Here is a 19,336-nt window from a genome sequence, read left to right as displayed (position 1 = left end):
CCCACGTAGAGCGCATTGCATTAGTCCAAGTGGGAGATAACCAGAGCATGCACCACTCTGGCGAGACAGTCCGCAGGCATGTAGGGTCTCAGCCTGTGTACCAGATGGAGCTGGTAGGCAGCTGCCCTGGACACAAAATTGACCTGCACCTTCTAGAAGTTTCGTTGCCACCAACTGTAGATGCAGAAGAGAGTCATCTGTGCTAGGAGCCATCGATAGCCCTTTCCTCTAGGAATTGGTCTAATGCTCTTTCAAACCCTGCCAATGGCTTATGTATCCAAGCAGGGTGTTTTTTTGACCTCGTATCATTCAATCGGAACAAACGTTGGGGTTTTAAGTGGATTGTCCCCCCTCGCCCCCCGATGCTACGCCCCTGCAGAGAGTACATAGCCTCCCATTTTTTCTTTGTTTGGGTGGCTTTAAAAGAGGATTTTACGGATAGGAAGTGCCTACAGAAGGTGGTGAATACAGCACAAGATATTATGGGCTGTCCCGTGAATCCGCTGGATGAAATAGCAGAAGAACGTTGCCTCAGGAGAGTGAGGAAAATTCTCAGGGATGATTCACACCCTGGCCGGCACTTTCTTGATCTCCTGCCCTCGGGCAGAAGATATAGAAGCAGGATTAGTCGCACCAACAGGGTAAAGAACAGCTTCTATCCGTGGGCTGTTAGGCTGCTGAATGAAAAGATAACAACAGGGCAACTGACTTTCGGGTTTGGTGGGTGTGCGTCAGTAAACGAGGGGAATTAAGACTAAGAGAGCTGAGTGCGGGGTGCTAATGTAACCTCACTGTATACAAGTTGTACAAGTGTCCATAAAGTATTTCAATTTTAATCAATTTCAATTCCTGGAGGAGGAGAGGGCTGCCGATGGCCATTGATATCTCCTAGCCACCAGGGCTGTGCTTTGCCTCCACAGCAATGCTTCTGAACACCGGTATTTTGGAAACTGCCCTGTGATCCCTCGGCAGTATAGCAAACTAATAAATAAAATAAAAATTAATAAAGCAGCTGGAAGGGAGAAGGCTGTTGTGCTCGGCTGCTGCCAGGGGGCTTCCCAAAAGACGCATCTGCTCAGACACTGTGAGAACAGGATGCAAGACTTTAGCTGAGATTCCTGTATTCCAGGGGGGTGGACTAGATGACACATGGAGTCCCTTCCAACTCTACGATTCTATGAGTAGATGGGACACTATCCTGACCCAGCGGGGCTCTTCCTTCTTATATTTAGGCTTAATTGAAGCTTGGTTTTTGGCACTCTATGGCCATCTTCATTGGAAGGCAGGTCTGTTGTCAGGATTCACATTGCACCACTGGGAAGCAGAGGCGTGGAGAGGAGGAGAGACTCGCGTCAAGAAGCCTCAACATTAATTGTAGGTGAGGTGCTGATTGTTCCCAGCAACCTGTCTGCCAGGAGCCCGCCCGGCGGATCTGCTGTGAAACAGCCCTTTGACAGCCTTCCTAAAGCCGGCGCTGATTTCAGGGGCTGCTGTTTGCAATCCTTGATTGAAGCAGCTTGCAAATTGTTCTGCTGCCTGAGGAATCAGCAGCCGAGAAGCCAAAGCCATGGCAATCTCTTTGCAGGAAGGGGCAGGAGGAAGGTTCCCCCCCTCCTGCTATGATGTTTCAAGTGCAAGGAAACCAGAAGCTGGGATCTGTGGCATCACCTCGCTCAGCGTCAGATTGGGAAAAATAGGATTTCTTCTTCTGCGGTCCCTCGTAGCCGAGCAAGATTGTCTTCCATGAACATGGTTTTAACAGTGAGTCCATAAGTGACTGGAGGCCAATTCTGGATCCACACGTCCTTCCACAGTGGGGACATAGGTTTCCGGGCAGGATATGATCATGGTAAATGTCCCCACTGTGGAAGGACGTGTGGATCCAGAATTGGCCTCCACAGTCACTTACAGACTCACTGTTAAAACCGTGTTTATGGAAGACAATCTTACTCGGCTACGAGGGATCACAGAAGAAGAAGAAGAAGAAGAAGAAGAAGAAGAAGAAGAAGAAGAAGAAGAAGAAGAAGAAGAAGAAAATGATCATGGTGAGGGTTTGCCAAGCATGCCTTCCTCTTAGCACATTTCTCCCTTGCGTCCTGAGTTCGAGTGTCTTCAAAGCCCAGGACACCTTTGGTCAAGGCTGTACTCCAACTGGAGCGCTCGCAGGCCAGTGTTTCCCAGTTGTCGGTGTTTATACTACATTTTTAAAGATTTGCCTTGAGAGAGTCTTTAAACCTCTTTTGTTGACCACCAGCATTACGCTTTCCATTTTAAGTTCGGAATAGAGTAGTTGCTTTGGAAGACGATCATTGGGCATCCGCACAACATGACCAGTCCAACAAAGTTGATGTTGAAGAATCATTGCTTCAACACAGGTGATCTTTGCTTCTTCCAATATACTGGCATAAGTTCACCTGTCTTCCCAAATGTCGGAGACACCTTGATTGAATCTTTTGATGAGTTGGAGATGGTGTTTATAAGTGGTCCATGTTTCACAAGCATACAGTAAGGTTGGTAGTACAATAGCTTTGTAAACAAGCATTTTGGTTTCCCTGAGAATGTCCCGTTCCTCAAAAACTCTGCAGTTCAGTCAGGAGAAAGTTGCACTCACAGAGCTCAGGCGATGCTGGATAACCACATCAGTTAACAAACATGGATACATATGCTACAATGTTATTGTTTTAGTTCAATAATTTGTTTAAATAGTTGTTAAGGAAATGGTTATTTTTCTCCTTCCAATAAAGTCCAGCAGATAAGTTGCCCAAATATAAACAGTTCACTGATTAAACCTCACCATAATTTCATAATTATCTGCCTATATATTTCTAATAGTATAACCAAATCAGAAATTTTCTTATTTAACTGTAAAAACTACTCTGAAAATTTATTATTCCAAAAATGAAACCTACCTCTGCTTGTAAGTATCAAGATGATACCAGCAAGAAGGAGTCTTTCTGTAAAAAGAAATGATTTAAATCAAGTCTTGCTGACTAGTGATTTAAATCGTGATTTAAATCGTGATTTAAATCAATTTGATTTAAATCAGATCCACCCTGGTCCCTTCCAACTTCACAGTTCTGTGATTCTATGGAAACATTGATCCGCCTACGTGGCTCAGGACTGTCCACACTGCTCTGCCACTGAACAAGGGAGCTTCCCAAGCCAGACCCACATGAGAACCCCAGTCCAGGTATGTCTCCAGCGCCCTCCCACACCTGGACCGAACGCCGAAATTCATCAGAAGGGGGAAGATCTGCCTAGAGGACCTGTGATTTTAGGGGAGTTTAGGGGCGGAGAGTTGAGGAAAAGAGAAAGAACTTTAATTGCCCTCCCGAGGACTCAGAATGACCTGTAACTCTCAGCGCTGTTTAAAACCCTCTAATCTCCTGCCTGTCAATCAAACAGGTGCCTGGAGCCGCAAAGGTCTTTGCTGCTCCACAGGCTGGAAGGTTCTGGCCCATTAATAGCCTGAAGGCTGGAGGAAAGATGACCGAGGAGGGCAGCTTCTCTGGAGGGGCCCAGCAGAGCCAGGACAGCTAATGGAAGGGTACCAGATTTTTTTCAAAGAATCCAGGAACACTTTTCTTCTTCTTCTTCTTCTTCTTCTTCTTCTTCTTCTTCTTCTTCTTCTTCTTCTTCTTCTTCTTTTGAAAAGAGAAAAAGAAAGTTATTTTTTAAAAATCTTTTTTTTAAAAAAATAAGAAGTAATACAGTGGTACCTCGGGTTACATACGCTTCAGGTTACATACGCTTCAAGTTTACAGACTCCGCTAACCCAGAAATAGCGCTTCAGGTTAAGAACTTTGCTTCAGGATGAGAACAGAAATCGTGCTCTGGTGGCGCAGCGGCAGCAGGAGGCCCCATTAGCTAAAGTGGTGCTTCAGGTTAAGAACAGCTTCAGGTTAAGAACGGGCCTCCGGAACGAATTAAGTACTTAACCCGAGGTACCACTGTATCTTCTCTTCTGGGTCTCCTCTGTCACGTGGCCTTCCTCTGGGCTCCAGCCTGATCTCTTGGAGTGCTTTCTGCCATGGAATAGGCTCGGGTCGGGCCTGGATTCGACCACATGTCCTTGCCCTCCCAGCTCTCTCCTACCTCTCCTCCACAGTGGCGGCAGCTCAGCAGCACGGCAAAGTCGGGGCTCCCCTCTTTTTTCTCCTTCCTCTTTCTCTCTCTCTCTTCCTCCTTCTCCTTTCCTCCTCCCTGTTTCGGCTCTGGGGTTTTTACTAGCCCTGGAGTGCCGCTAGGCAGTCGGCCGAGTGACCAGGCACTCTCGCTCCCGGCTCAATTTGAGTCATGGGGGGTCAGCGGTTCTCCCAGTTGACACGCCAGGTGTCCCTGGTTCCCCCTCAGCAACGGCAGTCTCAGCACCTCGGAGACAGCCTGGTAGCGCAGTTGGCTCTGGCTGGCTTCAGGAGCTGCTCACTGCCATGGCACCCGCCATTTTGCCTCGCTAGAAGTCCCCATATGATGTGTCTTGTGCCATTGAACCAATCACGCAACATTCATTCCCTGTTAATAAATCTACAACACTTAAAATATAAATCCGGGGACATTAAATGAAATCCAGGGACATTCCGGGGACGGATTTTGTCTGGGGACAGATTTGTAAATACGGGTACTGTCCCCGGGAAACTGGGACGTCTGGTAACCATAGGCTAATGACGATGGTCACAAAGGATGTTTGGGTCGTTGCTGGGGGATGTGCAAAATTGGGAATGTCTCTTCTGTCATTTATTTGTTGTTCAGTACTTAGGCACAAGCAACCAGATGCACGCAGGTAGGGCGGAGGACACACCTGGCTTGACAGGAGTACACAGGGAAAGCATCTAAGAGTCTTAGGTCTTATCCATATTCCCACTTGTCCTGCTGCTTCCCCCCAGTGAAAACTGCTCTTTAGTACTCAATTGGAGCAAACAGCAATGCAAGTTTTCACCAGATGGACATTTGCTCTGAATTAGCACTAAAGAGTGGTTTTTCCCTGGGAGAGGAGAGGGGCAAGATAAAAACGGGTCAGAACTGGTACTTTCTAGGTACAGGACGAGTGGCAGTGTGCCCATAATAGACCACAAGCTTAATGGAGTCCACAGTGTGATGCAGCAGCAAAAAAAGCTAATGTTCTTCTAAGCTGCATCAACAGAAGTCTAGCTTCTGGATCAAGGGAAGGAATAGTCCCATTCTATTCTATCTTGGTCAGACCACACCTGGAGTCCACTTCTGAGCACCACAATTTAAGGATGATCCTGACAAACTGGAACGTGGACAGAGGAGGGTTACCAAGTTATTAAAAGGTCTGGAAATAAAGCCTGATGAGGAATGGTCGAGGGAGTTGGGTATGCTTAGCCTGAGAAAGAAGAGACTGAGAGGATATATGATAGCCATCTTCAAACATCTCAAGGGCTGTCATATGGAGAATGGAGCGAGCTTGTTTTCTGCTGATCCAGAGGGTAGGAAGCAATGGATTCAAAGGAGAGGAAAGGCGATTCTGACATAATATTAGGAAGATCTATCTGATGGTAAGAGCTGTTCAACAGTGGAATGGACTTCCTCAGAAGGTGGTGGGCTATCTTTCACTCAAGAATTTTAAATGGGCGGGGGGGGGGGTCACCTGCCAGGGGTTCTTTAGTTGTGATTCCTACCTGGGGCTCCTACTGCCAGAAAGTTCTTCCTAATAGTTAGTTGGAATCTCCGGCCTTGCAATTTGAATCCTTCGTTTGAGTCCCACCCAAGATAATGACAGCTTACAGGCAGTGAAAAGAAACTGTTTTTTTTAAAGAAATATCTATCTATATCTATATACCTATATGTGTATATATATATATGTATATGTTGTTGTATAGTCTTTAGTCGTGTCCGACTCTTCGTGACCTCATGGAGCAGAGCACGCCAGGCCCTCCTGTCTTCCACTACCTCCCACAGTTTAGTCAGAATCATGTATGTAGCTTCAAGAACATATATATATACACACATATATATACATACATATACATACACACACACATATATAATTGAATTATTATGCAAATACAAATGAAACAAAGTATACAAACATTTCAACTGAATACAAAAAAGGGGGAAAGAAAAGAAACAGAAAAAGAAGAAGAAAAAACAAAAAGAAAAAAAGAAAATATAATAATAAATAAAATTATTTTTTTATTTATACCCTGCCCTTCCCGGTTCAGAAAACTGGGCTCAGGGCAGCTAACAACAAATTTAAAACACTTAATTGATGCAACAAAAAACAGAGCCAACGCAAAAAGTAAGAACATAAGTATAGTATAAGCTAACTATAATAGACATCCCATAATGTCATTTCTCTACCGAGATGCTGACCCTTCTGGGGTGGATCTCTTTTTATTATACTTTTGGTTTTTTGACTTCCATTGACCTCGCGGTGGTTCATTTCCTATAGCTAGAACAATTTCTCTATTTCAATATATTCCTCATCTTGCTATAAGGAGACATTTTCCCACTTCCGGGTTTATTCAAAACACAACCAAATCTTGGTTGTTGAACCTTGACTCGATAGGTAGGCATTTAGGCATCCCCATTCCTTCTGGACTATTTTATTGGGCTTGTTCCTTAAGGCTTCCATCAACTTAGTGAGTTCCAAGCCCTCACTCAGCTTTTGTAGCCCTTCTTCTCCAGTTGGTATATGGTCACCCTTCCAGTGCTTTGTTGTTGTTTAGTCGTTTAGTGGTGTCCGACTCTTCGTGACCCCCTGGACCAGAGCATGCCAGGCCCTCCTGTCTTCCACTGCCTCCTGCAGTTTGGTCAAACTCATGCTGGTAGCTTCAAGAACACTGTCCCACCATCTCATCCTCTGTCGTCCCCTTCTCCTTGTGTGCCCTCCATCTTTCCCAACATCAGGGTCTTTCCCAGGGAGTCTCCTCTTCTTATGAGGTGGCCAAAGTATTGAAGCCTCAACTTCAGGATCTGTCCTTCCAGTGAGCACTCAGGGCTGATTTCCTTCAGAATGGATAGGTTTTATCTTCTTGCAGTCCATGGGACTCTCAAGAGTCTCCTCCAGCACCAGAATTCAAAAGCATCCATTCTTCGGCGATCAGCCTTCCTGATGGTCCAGCTCTCACTTCCATACATCACTCCTGGGAAAACCATAGCTTGAACTATACGGACCTTTGTTGGCAAGGTGATGTCTCTGCTTTTTAAGATGCTGTCTAGGATTGCCATCGCCTTTCTCCCAAGGAGCAGGCGTCTTTTAATTTCGTGACTGCTGTCACCATCTGCAGTGATTATGGAGCCCAAGAAAGTAAAATCTCTCACTGCGGGTTTATTCTAAACACAACCAAATCTTGGTTGTTGAACCTTGACTCAATAGGTAGGTATTTAGGCATCCCCATTCCTTCTGGACAATTTATTTGGCTTGTTCCTTAAGGCTTCCATCAACTTAGCAAGTTCCAAGTCCTCGCTCAGATTTGTAGCCCTTCTTCTCCAGTTGGTAGATGGTCACCCTTCCAGTGCTTAGCAATAGCTAATAGTGAAAAGAAACTTGTTAAATCCTTGTTGGGTGGGGGGAATGTTGTACAAAAGAAAACAGAGCCAGGAGATCTTCTGATCATTGGAGAAATTTGCTGATGAGTTTATAGCCTTGATTCTTCCTCTGTGCCTGGGATTGCTCCGTCTGATAAGCCTGTTGCTTAGTTACCCGGTTGCAGCTCCGCTTGCTATGTGACTTAATGTCTACTTGTGTGTAAAGCTAAGGTGAGGGAAGGCCTCTGTGTAGTTTAGAGGCCTAGCAATTTAACCCCTGTGTTACAAACAATAGTCAGTAATATCAAAGGCATATTATATACTTATACTTTTTCATTCATCATATAGATGGGTTTGTGAATCATTTCTGTATCCTTCTGCTGTGCTGAAGAAGAATTCCACGAAATAGTGGATATATCCAGAATCACCGTTCACAACGTCTGTTTGCAAACTACTTTGGCATCGTCGGACGCCATAAACTAAGCTTTACAACCTGTTTCCACCAGATAAGAATTTGCTTCTTTCAGAGACTTGCATAGTCTTCATAGACTTTCCAAGACTTATAAGACTTATGTTTATTTGGTTTTATGTTTTCAAGAGAATCCATTAAGAGAGCATATTTTGTGACTTTCAGAGATTCCTAAGTTTTCTGTTTATGTGATTTCATATATTTCATATTATATAAAGAGCGTATGTTGATATCGTATCATTGTATTTGGTCATCGTTTTGCCTTGGATATTACCAACTAGTTTATAGGCCTGGCGACTCTGCTTTTTGTGGGTTCTGAACTAGCAAAACGGTCTCCAGCATCACAGCCGGTGTGGTTCACTGAAGAAAACCTGTTGCAATCCCCTCTCCTCTCCCGCTTCTTGCAGATCCTCCCGCCGTGGAGCCGACCTTCTTGGAGATCCGTCAGGGCCAAGGCCGAAGCGTCACCATGACCTGCCGTGTGCTGAGGGCTTACCCCACCCGCGTATTGACCTTCGAGTGGCGGCTGGGCAACAAACTCCTTCGGACAGGGCAGTTTGACGCCCAGGACTCCACCGAGTACACGATCCGGAGCCTTTCCAGGGACAGCTATGGGATTTACAACTGCAACATCATCAACGAGGCGGGGGCCGGGAGGTGCACCTTTCTGGTGACAGGTAGGCTTCCCCCGTACTGCTCCGTCTAGGGCTGGCAGGTCAGGATGGGGCAGGGGACAGAGGCTTCCCCCCCCCCACACCTCTCCAGGATTGCCATGATGCCAAGGCTGCAGTGCGCACTCCAGCACATGAAAATGCGGAACAGGTGCCTTCTCTCTGGGGTGCAAAAGAGCAGCCACCTCCCTCCATCGCTGATCAATGTGGGCAGGCAGTGGTCACTTTGTGATGGAGGAAAAGCAGTGTGTGTGTGTTGAGAGCATGTTGTCATAATTGTGTGTAGGTGTGTGTGAGTGGGAGAGAGAGAGAGACAGACAGACTCCAAATGTCCCTATTTTCCAGGGACATTCCTGGATTTACAGGAGCTGTCCCGGTTTCTGATTTGATCCTAGAATGATCTGATGATGATGATGATGATGATGATGATGATTACTATTAGAATTGATATACCACACTATACCTGGAGGTCTCAGGGTGGTTCACAGAAAAGATCACAATATAAAACCAAAATAAAAACAATAAGCCAATAACACCCCCCCCCAAAAAAAGAGCCACATTTTAAAAGGGTATAGGTATAGGATGTCAATCAGGTCAACCAAAGGCCTTTAAGGAACGTTTTTGCCTGGCGCCTAAAGGTATATAATGAAGGCGCCAGGCAAACTTCCCTGGGGAGAGCATTCCATAGATGGGGAGCCACTGCAGAGAAGGCCCCGCTCTCGTGTTGCCACCCTCTGGACCTCTCGAAGAGGAGGCACACGAAGAAGGGCTTCAGAAGATGATCTCAGGGTCCAGGAAGGTTCATATGGAAAGGGGTGGTCCTTGAGGTATTGCAGTCCTGAGCCGTTTCTTAGGACATCCCTATTTTCACTGGAGAAATGTTGGGAAAGCATCCTGCATGTGTGTGTAGGAAGGACTTGCGCATTTGGGATGCAATTTAGACAAATTCATGGATGGGAAAGGTAAAAAAAAAAAAGGACCCCTGGACGGTTAAGTCCAGTCAAAGGCGACTGTGGGGCTGCGGCGCTCATCTCCCTTTCAGTCCGAGGGAGCCAGTGTTTGTTCACAGACAGCTTTCTGGGTCATGTGGCCAGCAGGACTAAACCGCTACTCGCGCAACGGGACACTGTGACGGAAACCAGAGTGCATGGAAATGCTGTTTCCCTTCCCACCGCAGTGGTACCTATTTATCTACTCATGCTGGTGTGCTTTTGAACTGCTAGGTTGGCAGGAGCTGGGACAGAGCAATGGGAGCTCACTCTATTGTGGGGATTCGAACCACCAACATTCTGATCGGCAAGCCCAAGAGGCTCAGTAGTTTAGACCACAGCGCCACCCGCATCCCTTGGGGGAAAGGGTATTGATTACTACCATTGAGGTTGAATCCTGACAAGACAGAAGTACCGTTCTTGGGGGACAGGGGGCGGGCTGGTGTGGAGGACTCCCTGGTCCTGAATGAGGTAACTGTGCCCCTGAAGGACCAGGTGCGCAGCCTGGGAGTCATTTTGGACTCACAGATGTCCATGGAGGTGCAGGTCAATTATGTGTCCAGGGCAGCTGTCTACCAGCTCCATATGGTGTGCAGGCTGAGACCCTCCCTGACCGCGGACTGTCTGGCCAGAGTGGTGCATACTCTAGTTATCTCTCACTTGGACTTCTGCAATGCGCTCTCTGTGGGGCTACCTTTGAAGATGACCCAGAAACTGCAATTAATCCAGAATGCGGTAGCCAGACTGGTGACTGGGGGCGGCCGCCGAGACCATATAACACCAGTTTTGAAAGACCTACACTGGCTTCCGGTATGTTTCCGAGCACAATTCAAAGTGATGATGCTGACTTTGAAAGCCCTAAACGGCCTCGGTCCAGTATACTTGAAGGAGCGTCTCCACCCCCATCGTTCTACCCGGACACTGAGGTCCAGCTCTGAGGGCCTTCTGGCGGTTCCCTCATTGCGAGAAGCCAAGTTACAGGGAACCAGGCAGAGGGCCTTCTCGGTGGTGGCACCCGCCCTGTGAAACGCCCTCCCACCAGATGTCAGAGAGATAAACAACTACCTGACATTTAGAAGACATCTGAAGGCAGCCCTGTTCAGGGAAGCTTTTAATGTTTGATGCATTACTATATTTTAAGATTTTGTTGGAAGCCACCCAGAGTGGCTGGGGAGGCCCAGCCAGATGAGCAGGGTACAAATAAATTATTATTATTATTATTATTATTATTATTATTATTATTATTATTATTATTATTATTACCAGTCATGAGGCAACAACGTTGGAGGCAACATTTCTTCTGAATGGCAGTTCTGGAGACCCCAGGAGGGGAGTTCCTTTTGTGTTTGCATCCTGCTTGCTGGTTTCCCGCTGGCACATGGTTTACCCCTCTGAGAGCAGGATTTTGAGCTAGATGGGCCATGGGCCTGATCCACCAGGCTCTTCCGATGTGCCTTGGGACGAGGAGAAGGAATGTGCAGGAGGAAGCAGGCTTTGCATCATCTCTGGATTGCTTGCCTTGCGCTGCTTTCAGTGATCTGAAAGGAATCCCTTTGACACGGTTGCCTTTGTGCTCAGCTCCACTGCGTTGTCGGAAGCCCAAATTGCCGGTGCAGAGAGGAGCCTCGGGGACCATTAACGTCCTTCCTGCTCGCTGGCGAGTCCCTGTTTAATAGCTCTGGCACTCATTGCCCAACGATTTGCCACCCATTATGAGCAAGCGCAGCTCCATCGCTCTCCCCTGAGGTGTACAATAGGCACTTGATCATCTTTCTTTCCTCTTCTCTCCGGTCCGCCTCGGACTGAAGACAGGCGGGAAGGACGGAGAGGCGTTTCAGGAGCCTGATGCAACGGGGAGATGCTCTGGGGCTCCACAAGGCCGACCAGCCACTTGTTGCTCAGGCTGTTCATGATCATCATCATCATCATTTATTTATTATTTATACCCCACCCATCTGGTTGGGTTTCCCCAGCCACTCTGGGTGGCTTCCAACAAAACACTAAAATATAATAACCTATTAAACATTAAAAGCTTCCCTAAACAGGGCTGCCTTCAGATGTCTTCTAAAAGTCTGGTAGTCATTTTACTCTTTGACATCTGGTGGGAGAGCTTTCCATAGGGCAGGTGCCACCACCGAGAAGGCCCTCTGCCTGGTTCCCTGTAACCTCACTTCTCGCAATGAGGGAACCGCCAGAAGGCCCTCTGAGCTGGACCTCGTTGTCCGGGCTGAATGATGGGGGTGGAGACGCTCCTTCAGGTATACTGGACCGAGGCCGTTTAGGGCTTTCAAGGTCAACACCAATACTTTGAATTGTGCTCGGAAACGTACTGGGAGCCAATGCAGGTCTTTCAAGACCGGTGTTCTGTGGGCTCAGTGGCCGCTCCCAGTCACCAGTCTAGCTGCTGCATTCTGGATTAGTTGTAGTTTCTGGGTCACCTTCAAAGGTAGCCCCACATAGAGCGCATTGCAGTAGTCCAAGCGAGAGATAACTAGAGCATGCACCACTCTGGCAAGACAGACTGTGGGCAGGGAGGGTCTCATTCATTCAGAGCAGATTATTCAACCACAATGGGCAGCTGCTGCAACCTGATGTTGTGTCTCCCAGATGTTGTGTGCTACTACTCCCATCGACCAGAATGGAGATTTGGAGTTGTGGCCCGAAACATTTTGTGGAAAACCAAAATGGAGAGAGATGAGTTCTGGAGGCAGCAAGGCTCCTGGGTACCAGTTGCTAGAAACCACAGGAAGGGAGAAGGGTGTTGATTTCTGGTCCATCTGATGGGCTTCCCATTAGGGCATCTTCTTGGCAATTGTGAGGACCAGATGCTGGACTAGATGGGTGACTGGTCAGATCCAAAAGGCTCTTATGCCCCAAAGGAAGGATGCAACTGTCAACTCCAGGGATATTAATGCCTCCCAATTCAGCTTTGGATGAGTCTTCTTCTAGCCTAGTCCCCACATTTCTCTAATGTAGGGATGGAGGATGACAAACCTAGACAGCATCTTAAAAGCAGACTAAACAACAGGGATGGAGGAAGAATTCAGTTCCATTTCCATGGAAAATCAATCTTACTTAACTTGCGCTTCCTAACACAACATACAGACTGACGCACAACCGCTTTCGGAAATTCGCTTTCTTCCAAAATTTGCAGTCTTGTTCTCCAGAATGATGTGTACAAGAATGGATTGAAAGCTGCATTTTAAAAATAGATATATTGGTGAAAATGGATGACATTAGGGATGCTTGCACAACATTTATCATGAGGACTTTAAAAAATAAGAATCATAAGCTGACCTGAAAATGCACAGAACCAAATTTAAGATTGGGGGGAAATGATAAACTGAGCTTGACATATTTTCCTATTTTCACAGCGCTGGCAGGGTTGAATCAGGGACCCGCTCCCTGTCTCTCAGCTCTTCCCTACAAAGAGAGGTGCAGGATCGGGGCCCATTACCTGCCGATGCCTCATTCTGCATCCAAGGCAGTATGGAACCTCTCATCAACTTATAGATAGGCAGAGAAAAGTACACAAGGACATGCAAAAGCCTTGGATCGCTCTTTGTCTTCTGTCTGGGATTGATTCCTGTCTTCATGTTGCAATCCTGGATCTTAGGCTGAACACCTCACTTGGTTTTTTATTGCATTGCGAAAGAAAAAAGAAAAAGGATATTGCAAACCATTGTGCGAAATCTGGGCTCTTATGAGATAACTTGTAGAACAAGGTCTTTAAAACATCACGATTGTGCCCTCTGGCAGACAACTCTTTACAGAGTGGGCTCAGGAGTCTTGTGTTCTTGTTGAGTGTTTTGTTTTTAAACCATAAGGGCCATTTCCTGTCTGTGGGAGGGCTGAGAGGCTTCAGAACGTGAGATCCTGCTGGATTAGCCCAGTGGCCCCTCGAGTCGCCTATCCTGTCCTCACCAGGGACGACCAAATGCCTGGGGGAAACCTGCAAGTGGGATTTGAGCACCAGATAATAATAATAATAATAATAATAATAATAATAATAATAATAATAATAATAATAATATATCATTTATACCCCACCCATCTGGGCAGCTTCCAGCAAAATATTAAAATACAATACAGTGGTACCTCTGGTTGCAAATAGGATCCGTTCCGGAAGCTCGTTTGCAACATGAAAAGAGCGCAACCCGCAGCAGCGCATATGCGCACGGGCGGGATGAAATTTGCCGCTTCAGCACATGCACGTGACGTCATTTTGTGCATCTGTGCATACGCGAACGGTGAAACCTGGAAATAACCCTTTCCAGTACTTCCAGGTCACCACTGGACGTATCCTGAAAGAACATAACATGAAGCGGACGTAACATGAAATCTGACTATAATTCATCAAATATTAAAAGCTTCCCTAAACAGGGCTGCCTTCAGATGTCGTCTAAAAGTCAGGTAGTTCTTTATCTCTTTGACATCTGATGGGAGGGCGTTCCACAGGGCGGGCACCACTACCAAGCAGGCCCTGTGCCTGGTTCCCTGCAACCTCACTTCTTGCAGGGAGGGAACCGCCAGAAGGCCCTTGGAGCTGGACCTCATTGTCCGGGCTGAATGATGGGGGTGGAGACACTCCTTCAGGTCTACTGGACTGAGGCCATTTAGGTCTTTAAAGGTCAACACCAGCACTTTGAATTGTGCTCAGAAACGTCCTGGGAGCCAATGTAGGTCTTTCAAGACTGGTGTTATGTGGTCTCCCCTCCTGGGGTTTCCAGAAACCGGCATTCAAAAGCATTCCTGCCTCCAACTGTGGAGCCAAAGCAGTGCCATCCCAGCTGTAGCAGCCAATAGGCTTTTCCTCCTCCACCAATTTGCCTCCTTCTCTTTCAAAGCCATCTAAGTGGGTGGCCGTCACTGCCTCCTGGGGGAGTAAGTGCTGCCAGGCGCTGTGTGAAAAAGTGCTTTTTTTTATCCATCCTGAACCTTGCAGCAATCGGCTTCAATGGATTTCCACGACTTCTTGCATTACAACACAGTAAACCCTTTCTGTATCCACTTTCTCCGTGATTTTTATAAAGTGCCTCTTCCCTGGCCTTGTTTCTCCTTGGAAAAACCACATTCAGAAGGCTTTTGATCGATCCTTAAACAAGTTGCTAACTTTGGGTTCATCTACTTTTTTGTCTGGGTATCTTTCTTTTCTTCTGAGGCCCCTTGCTATATTTATTTTTGCAGAAGGACCAAAGTTCAGCGGGAAAGTGTTTATTTTCAGTGCAAATTGTTGCATTTGCAACCTTCAGGTTTTTAGAAGAAAGGTCCGAACAAGACAGCATTAGATAAGGGGAAGGGCCACAGACCGTTAAACTATAAAGCACCTGATTTGCATGAAGAAGGTTTCAGGTTCCATGCCGGGGGCTTGCAGCATTCTCTTTCTGGAACCCCCTGGGCAGCTGGTACCCTCAAGTCCACTGAATCCCTCAGAGACATCCGCTGTAAATGATGGCACTGAATTGAATGTGTTTCCTTGTGGGGCCATGAGAACAAATCCCCTGTAATTCTCTCCTGCCTTCCTGTAAAGGGAGATATGATTATCAGACTGACTCTTAGTTATTAGCTTCCGCTTTTAAGTCCAAATGAAAGTTGGAGGCTATAAACCAGCAGAGTAAATTATAAGTTTCCACAGGAGCCTTAAGGACGGTTTCTGCGATGTTTAGACCTCCCGCAAGGCCAGGGAGAACAGAAGTCTCTTTTTTCCTAGCTGTGGCATTCAGGGTGGCCGTTTCAGAGTCCTGCAAGCCATGTATCTGGTTCCTCTTTGAAGCTCTGACCCTCCAACAGGCAAAGTTCAAACCAAGCCATCCCTCACCTTTGATGCTCTGAGGCTCTGGTTCAATTCACACAGCCAGTTTAACACATCAGAGCTCTCACGACGTGACCTTTTGGGTCCGGCTGAGTCACCTGGCAAATGTTCTGTGATGTCTTGGGCACCATGTCGGGACCTTCATGTGCCGCCTCCTCGTTCGGTCGGCAGTTCGGAGAGCCCAGCCTATGCAGAGAGAAAAACGTTCTTCCTGGCGTTTGTCGGGCTTTTGAGTTTATGAGAAACAGCGGTAAATGGGGACATGGTAGAAGTTTATCAGATAATGAGTTGGAAAGGCCCTCTAGTCCAGGGTTCAGCAAACTTACCACGCCTCTGGCCGGTGTCTCCAGCGCTGCTCGCGTGGCGGGCAGGAGGGCGGGGGAGCGTGTGACCATACACGTGCACACACGCTATTTCTGGTGCACTTCCGGGTCGGAGGAGCACCAGAAATAGCTTGGGCGCATGTGTACAGGCTTCCTCCGACCCAGATGTGCACCACAGATAATACTTGTGCATGCGCAAATAACTCTTGCACATGCGCACAAACTATTTCTGGTGCTCCTCCGACCCGGAAGTGGGCAGCTGTGTCGCGCAGCACCGGTAAGAGCAGGTGGCAGCAGCAGGTGGCGGGGATTGCCGCGGGCTGGATAAACGAGTCCCTCGGGCCTTATCCGGCCCACGAGCCTTAGTTTGGGGACCTCTGCTCTAGTCCAACCCCTCTGCAATGCAGAAATCTCGGCTAAAGCGTCCCTGATAGGTGGTTCATCCAACCTCTGCTTAGAACCCTCCAAGGAAGGAGAGTCCACCATCCCTCCTGGGAGTCCGTTCCACGGCTGAACAGCTCTTCCTGTCAGAAAGTGTTTCCAAATGTTTAGTCGGAATCTCCTTTCTTGCAACTTTGAGCCAGTGGTTCGGGTCCTCCGTGTCGGGGGTTCCGTACGACTGAAATGCCTCTCCTCCTCCGGCCGTGTCTTCGGAATCCATCTAGGCTCTACTCCGACGATGATTAACGACCTAAGCCTTTGATGAGGCTTAGGCACGCTCCCCCATTACGCAGAGTATCCAAGTAGCAGAAGGAGCCGGGAAATGTGTGCTACATTGCTGCGTTTATTCCTAACTATGCAGGACAGAAAAGAATATGTGACTGCTCTCTCTGTGAGAGACACAGAGAGAGAAAAGGCACAAAGAAACAGGAAACCAGTAACATCAACATCCATCTCCCGTGAGACTTCCAGCAGTCTGGAATGTCTGGAATGTCAATAGAGTCTTGTGACTCCAAAAACTGCACAGTGGCATAACAGAAATCTAACACTCCCCTCCGGAGCAGGAGAAAACATACCCAGCTCTTTCAACCATTCCTCATATGGCTTAGTTTCCAGACCCTTGACCCTCTGGTCCTCCTCCTCTGCACACCTTCCAGCTTGTCCACATCCTTCTTAAATTGTGGTGCCCAGAATTGAACACTGTATTCCAGGTGTGGTCTGACCAAGGTTGAACAGAGTGGTACTATGACTTCCCTTCAGAGCCGGACCACACATGAGGCAGGCTGAGGCAACCGCTGCCTCAGGCAGCAGAATACCATAGGGTGGCACCCATTTGAGTGCCCTGCCTGCCCTGCTACCACCACCAGTTGTGGAGAAGCAGAGCCTGAAGTGAATCATAGAATCATAGAGTTGGAAGAGACCACAAGGGCCATCGAGTCCAACCCCCTGCCAAGCAGGAAACACCATCAGTGGTGCCGGTTTCAGGTGAGGCCTCACCAAAATCTCGCCAGATCTCACAGGAACCAGCTACTGCTTCACGAGTACTACCGCACAACCCCGGTGAGAGTGTCTGTGCCAGTGGGGCAACGCCATCCCTGCTTCACTTGATCTGGACGTGACACTTCAATTGATGCAACCTACAATGGGATTATTTATTTTTATGCTGCTGGATCGCAACCTTCCACCTCAATCCCAATCTACCATGTCTAGTTTTATATTTAATCCTGAGCCGCCACGCCACAATTCTGACTTCAGAGGGCATCCCAGAATAGATAAGGAGAAGGTCTATAGACATATCAAACCATACCCACGAGGAGCCAAACTCGAAAGGGATCTTTTGTGGGTTCAGGAAAGCACAATATGGCAGCAAGGAGATGTCTAATTATTTTGCAACAGACACAGCCTGACCAAACTACAGTCTGCAGGAATAACTAAAGGCTGTTCATTAAACCACAGACTATTTAATACTGCCGGTTCCTTTATTTTTCAGTTATTAAAGCACTTGATCCGTCAATGACCCCCACACACCCACGAGCTCCAGTTTAAACAGAAACACACCTGTATCTCTCCTTTCACTTCCATCCTCACACTGACCTCGCCGCCGCCGCCAAATGTCAGGGCAGGATTAAGCCCACCCTGTACATTTCCTCCTGCAGCCAAAACTCTGTTTTAAGTGTTCAAAGCTTCCAGTAAATTAGCGCTGTGGGTCTTTTCAAAGATGCTTTGTCACGTCTATTCGACGCAGCCGATATGCTGATTATAGGGCTTTGTGTCTGCGCAAGGTAAATCGGAAACGTGAGCCTGGCAGGCTGCCTCTCCATCACAGGAGGCTCAGGACGGTAATTAATTTTTGCGTGGTTTGAATGGACTGGGCTCCAAATCCCAGTGGCTCATAAACTGTAAAGGTGCTCCACATGGCCTCTGAGCCTCGCAGGAACATTGTTCAGCTGTGGAGTTCCATCCATCTCTTGAGATAAGGTGGTCGGATGCCTGGGAGATAGAATCATTGAACTGCAGGGCTGGAAGGGACCCGAGGGTCATCTAGTCCAACCTCCCGCAGTGCAGGAGTTGCAAGTGAAGAATCCCCAACTGGTGGCCACCAAACCTCCAAGGAACGAGAGTCCATCACCATCCAAGGAACGAGAGTCCATCACCATCTGAGGGAGACTGTTCCATGGTGGAACAGCTCTTGCTGTCAGAAAGTTCTTCCTGATGTTTAGTCAAAAACTCCTTTCTTGTAATTTGAAGCCATGGGTTCGAGTCCTACCGTCCAGAGCAGGAGAGAACAAGCTTGCTTCCTCTTCCATGTGACAGCTTTTAAGATACTTGGATAGATGGCTATGTTGTCACCTCTCCATCTTCTCCAAGGTCAGAGGGCTTTTTCTTCTTTGGCGATCACTTGTAGCTGAGTAAGACTGTCTCCCATGAACACAGTTTTAACAATGAGTCCGTAAGTGACTGTGGAGGCCAATTCTGGATCCACACGTCCTTCCACAGTGGGGACATGGGTTTCCAGGCAGGAGTTGATCCCGGTGTGGATTTGCCAAGCGTGCCTTCCTCTTTGCACGTTTCTCCCTTGCATCCTGAGTTTGAGTGTCTTCAAAGCCCAGGACACCTTTGGTCAAGGCTGTTCTCCAACTGGAGCACTCGCAGGCCAGTGTTTCCCAGTTGCTGGTGTTGATACTACATTTTTTTAGATCTGCTTTGAGAGAGTCTTTCAACCTCTTTTGTTGACCACCAGCATTGCGCTTTCCATTTTAAAGTTTGGAATAGAGTAGTTGCTTTGGAAGACAATCATCAGGCATCTGCACAACATGACCAGTTGGCTTGTTGCAGGAAATGTACAGAGCGTCATAGAACTGTGGAGTCAGAAGGGACCCAAACGGTCATCTAGTCCAACCCCCTGCCATGCAATGCGATGCTCCCTCTGATATTCACACTTCTCTGAATTGCACGGTGCAGTTCTCCAGCCAAGGAATGGGTATGAAAATGGATATCCTAGAGTAAATGTTTCTCTCTGTGTATATAGAAATATGTTCTATTGGGGTAAATTGCTTTGCAGAAAAAAATAAAAAAAATGGATCTATTAACCAAAGCTGCCTAGAAAATGTATTTATCAGCAGAAATTCTCATTGTAATGC

At 47.3% G+C, this 19,336-nt stretch overlaps 1 protein-coding gene across 2 annotated transcripts in view; it reads left to right on the top strand.

Moving 5' to 3' along the window:
- The window catches only part of MDGA2 (MAM domain containing glycosylphosphatidylinositol anchor 2), a 413,027-nt gene that overhangs the window by 337,494 nt on the left and 56,197 nt on the right, over nucleotides 1-19,336 (top strand). For both annotated transcript variants that reach the window (XM_082229872.1, XM_082229871.1), the window contains exon 9: nucleotides 8,368-8,637. In XM_082229872.1, the coding sequence (XP_082085998.1) occupies nucleotides 8,368-8,637 (270 nt within the window). The remainder of the gene's footprint in view (nucleotides 1-8,367; nucleotides 8,638-19,336) is intronic.

Source organism: Podarcis vaucheri (assembly GCF_965113315.1).
Source record: "Podarcis vaucheri genome assembly, chromosome: 1".
NCBI lineage: Eukaryota > Metazoa > Chordata > Lepidosauria > Squamata > Lacertidae > Podarcis > Podarcis vaucheri.
Note: the sequence above shows the minus strand (reverse complement) of the source record. Positions and strands in the feature narration are given on the sequence as shown.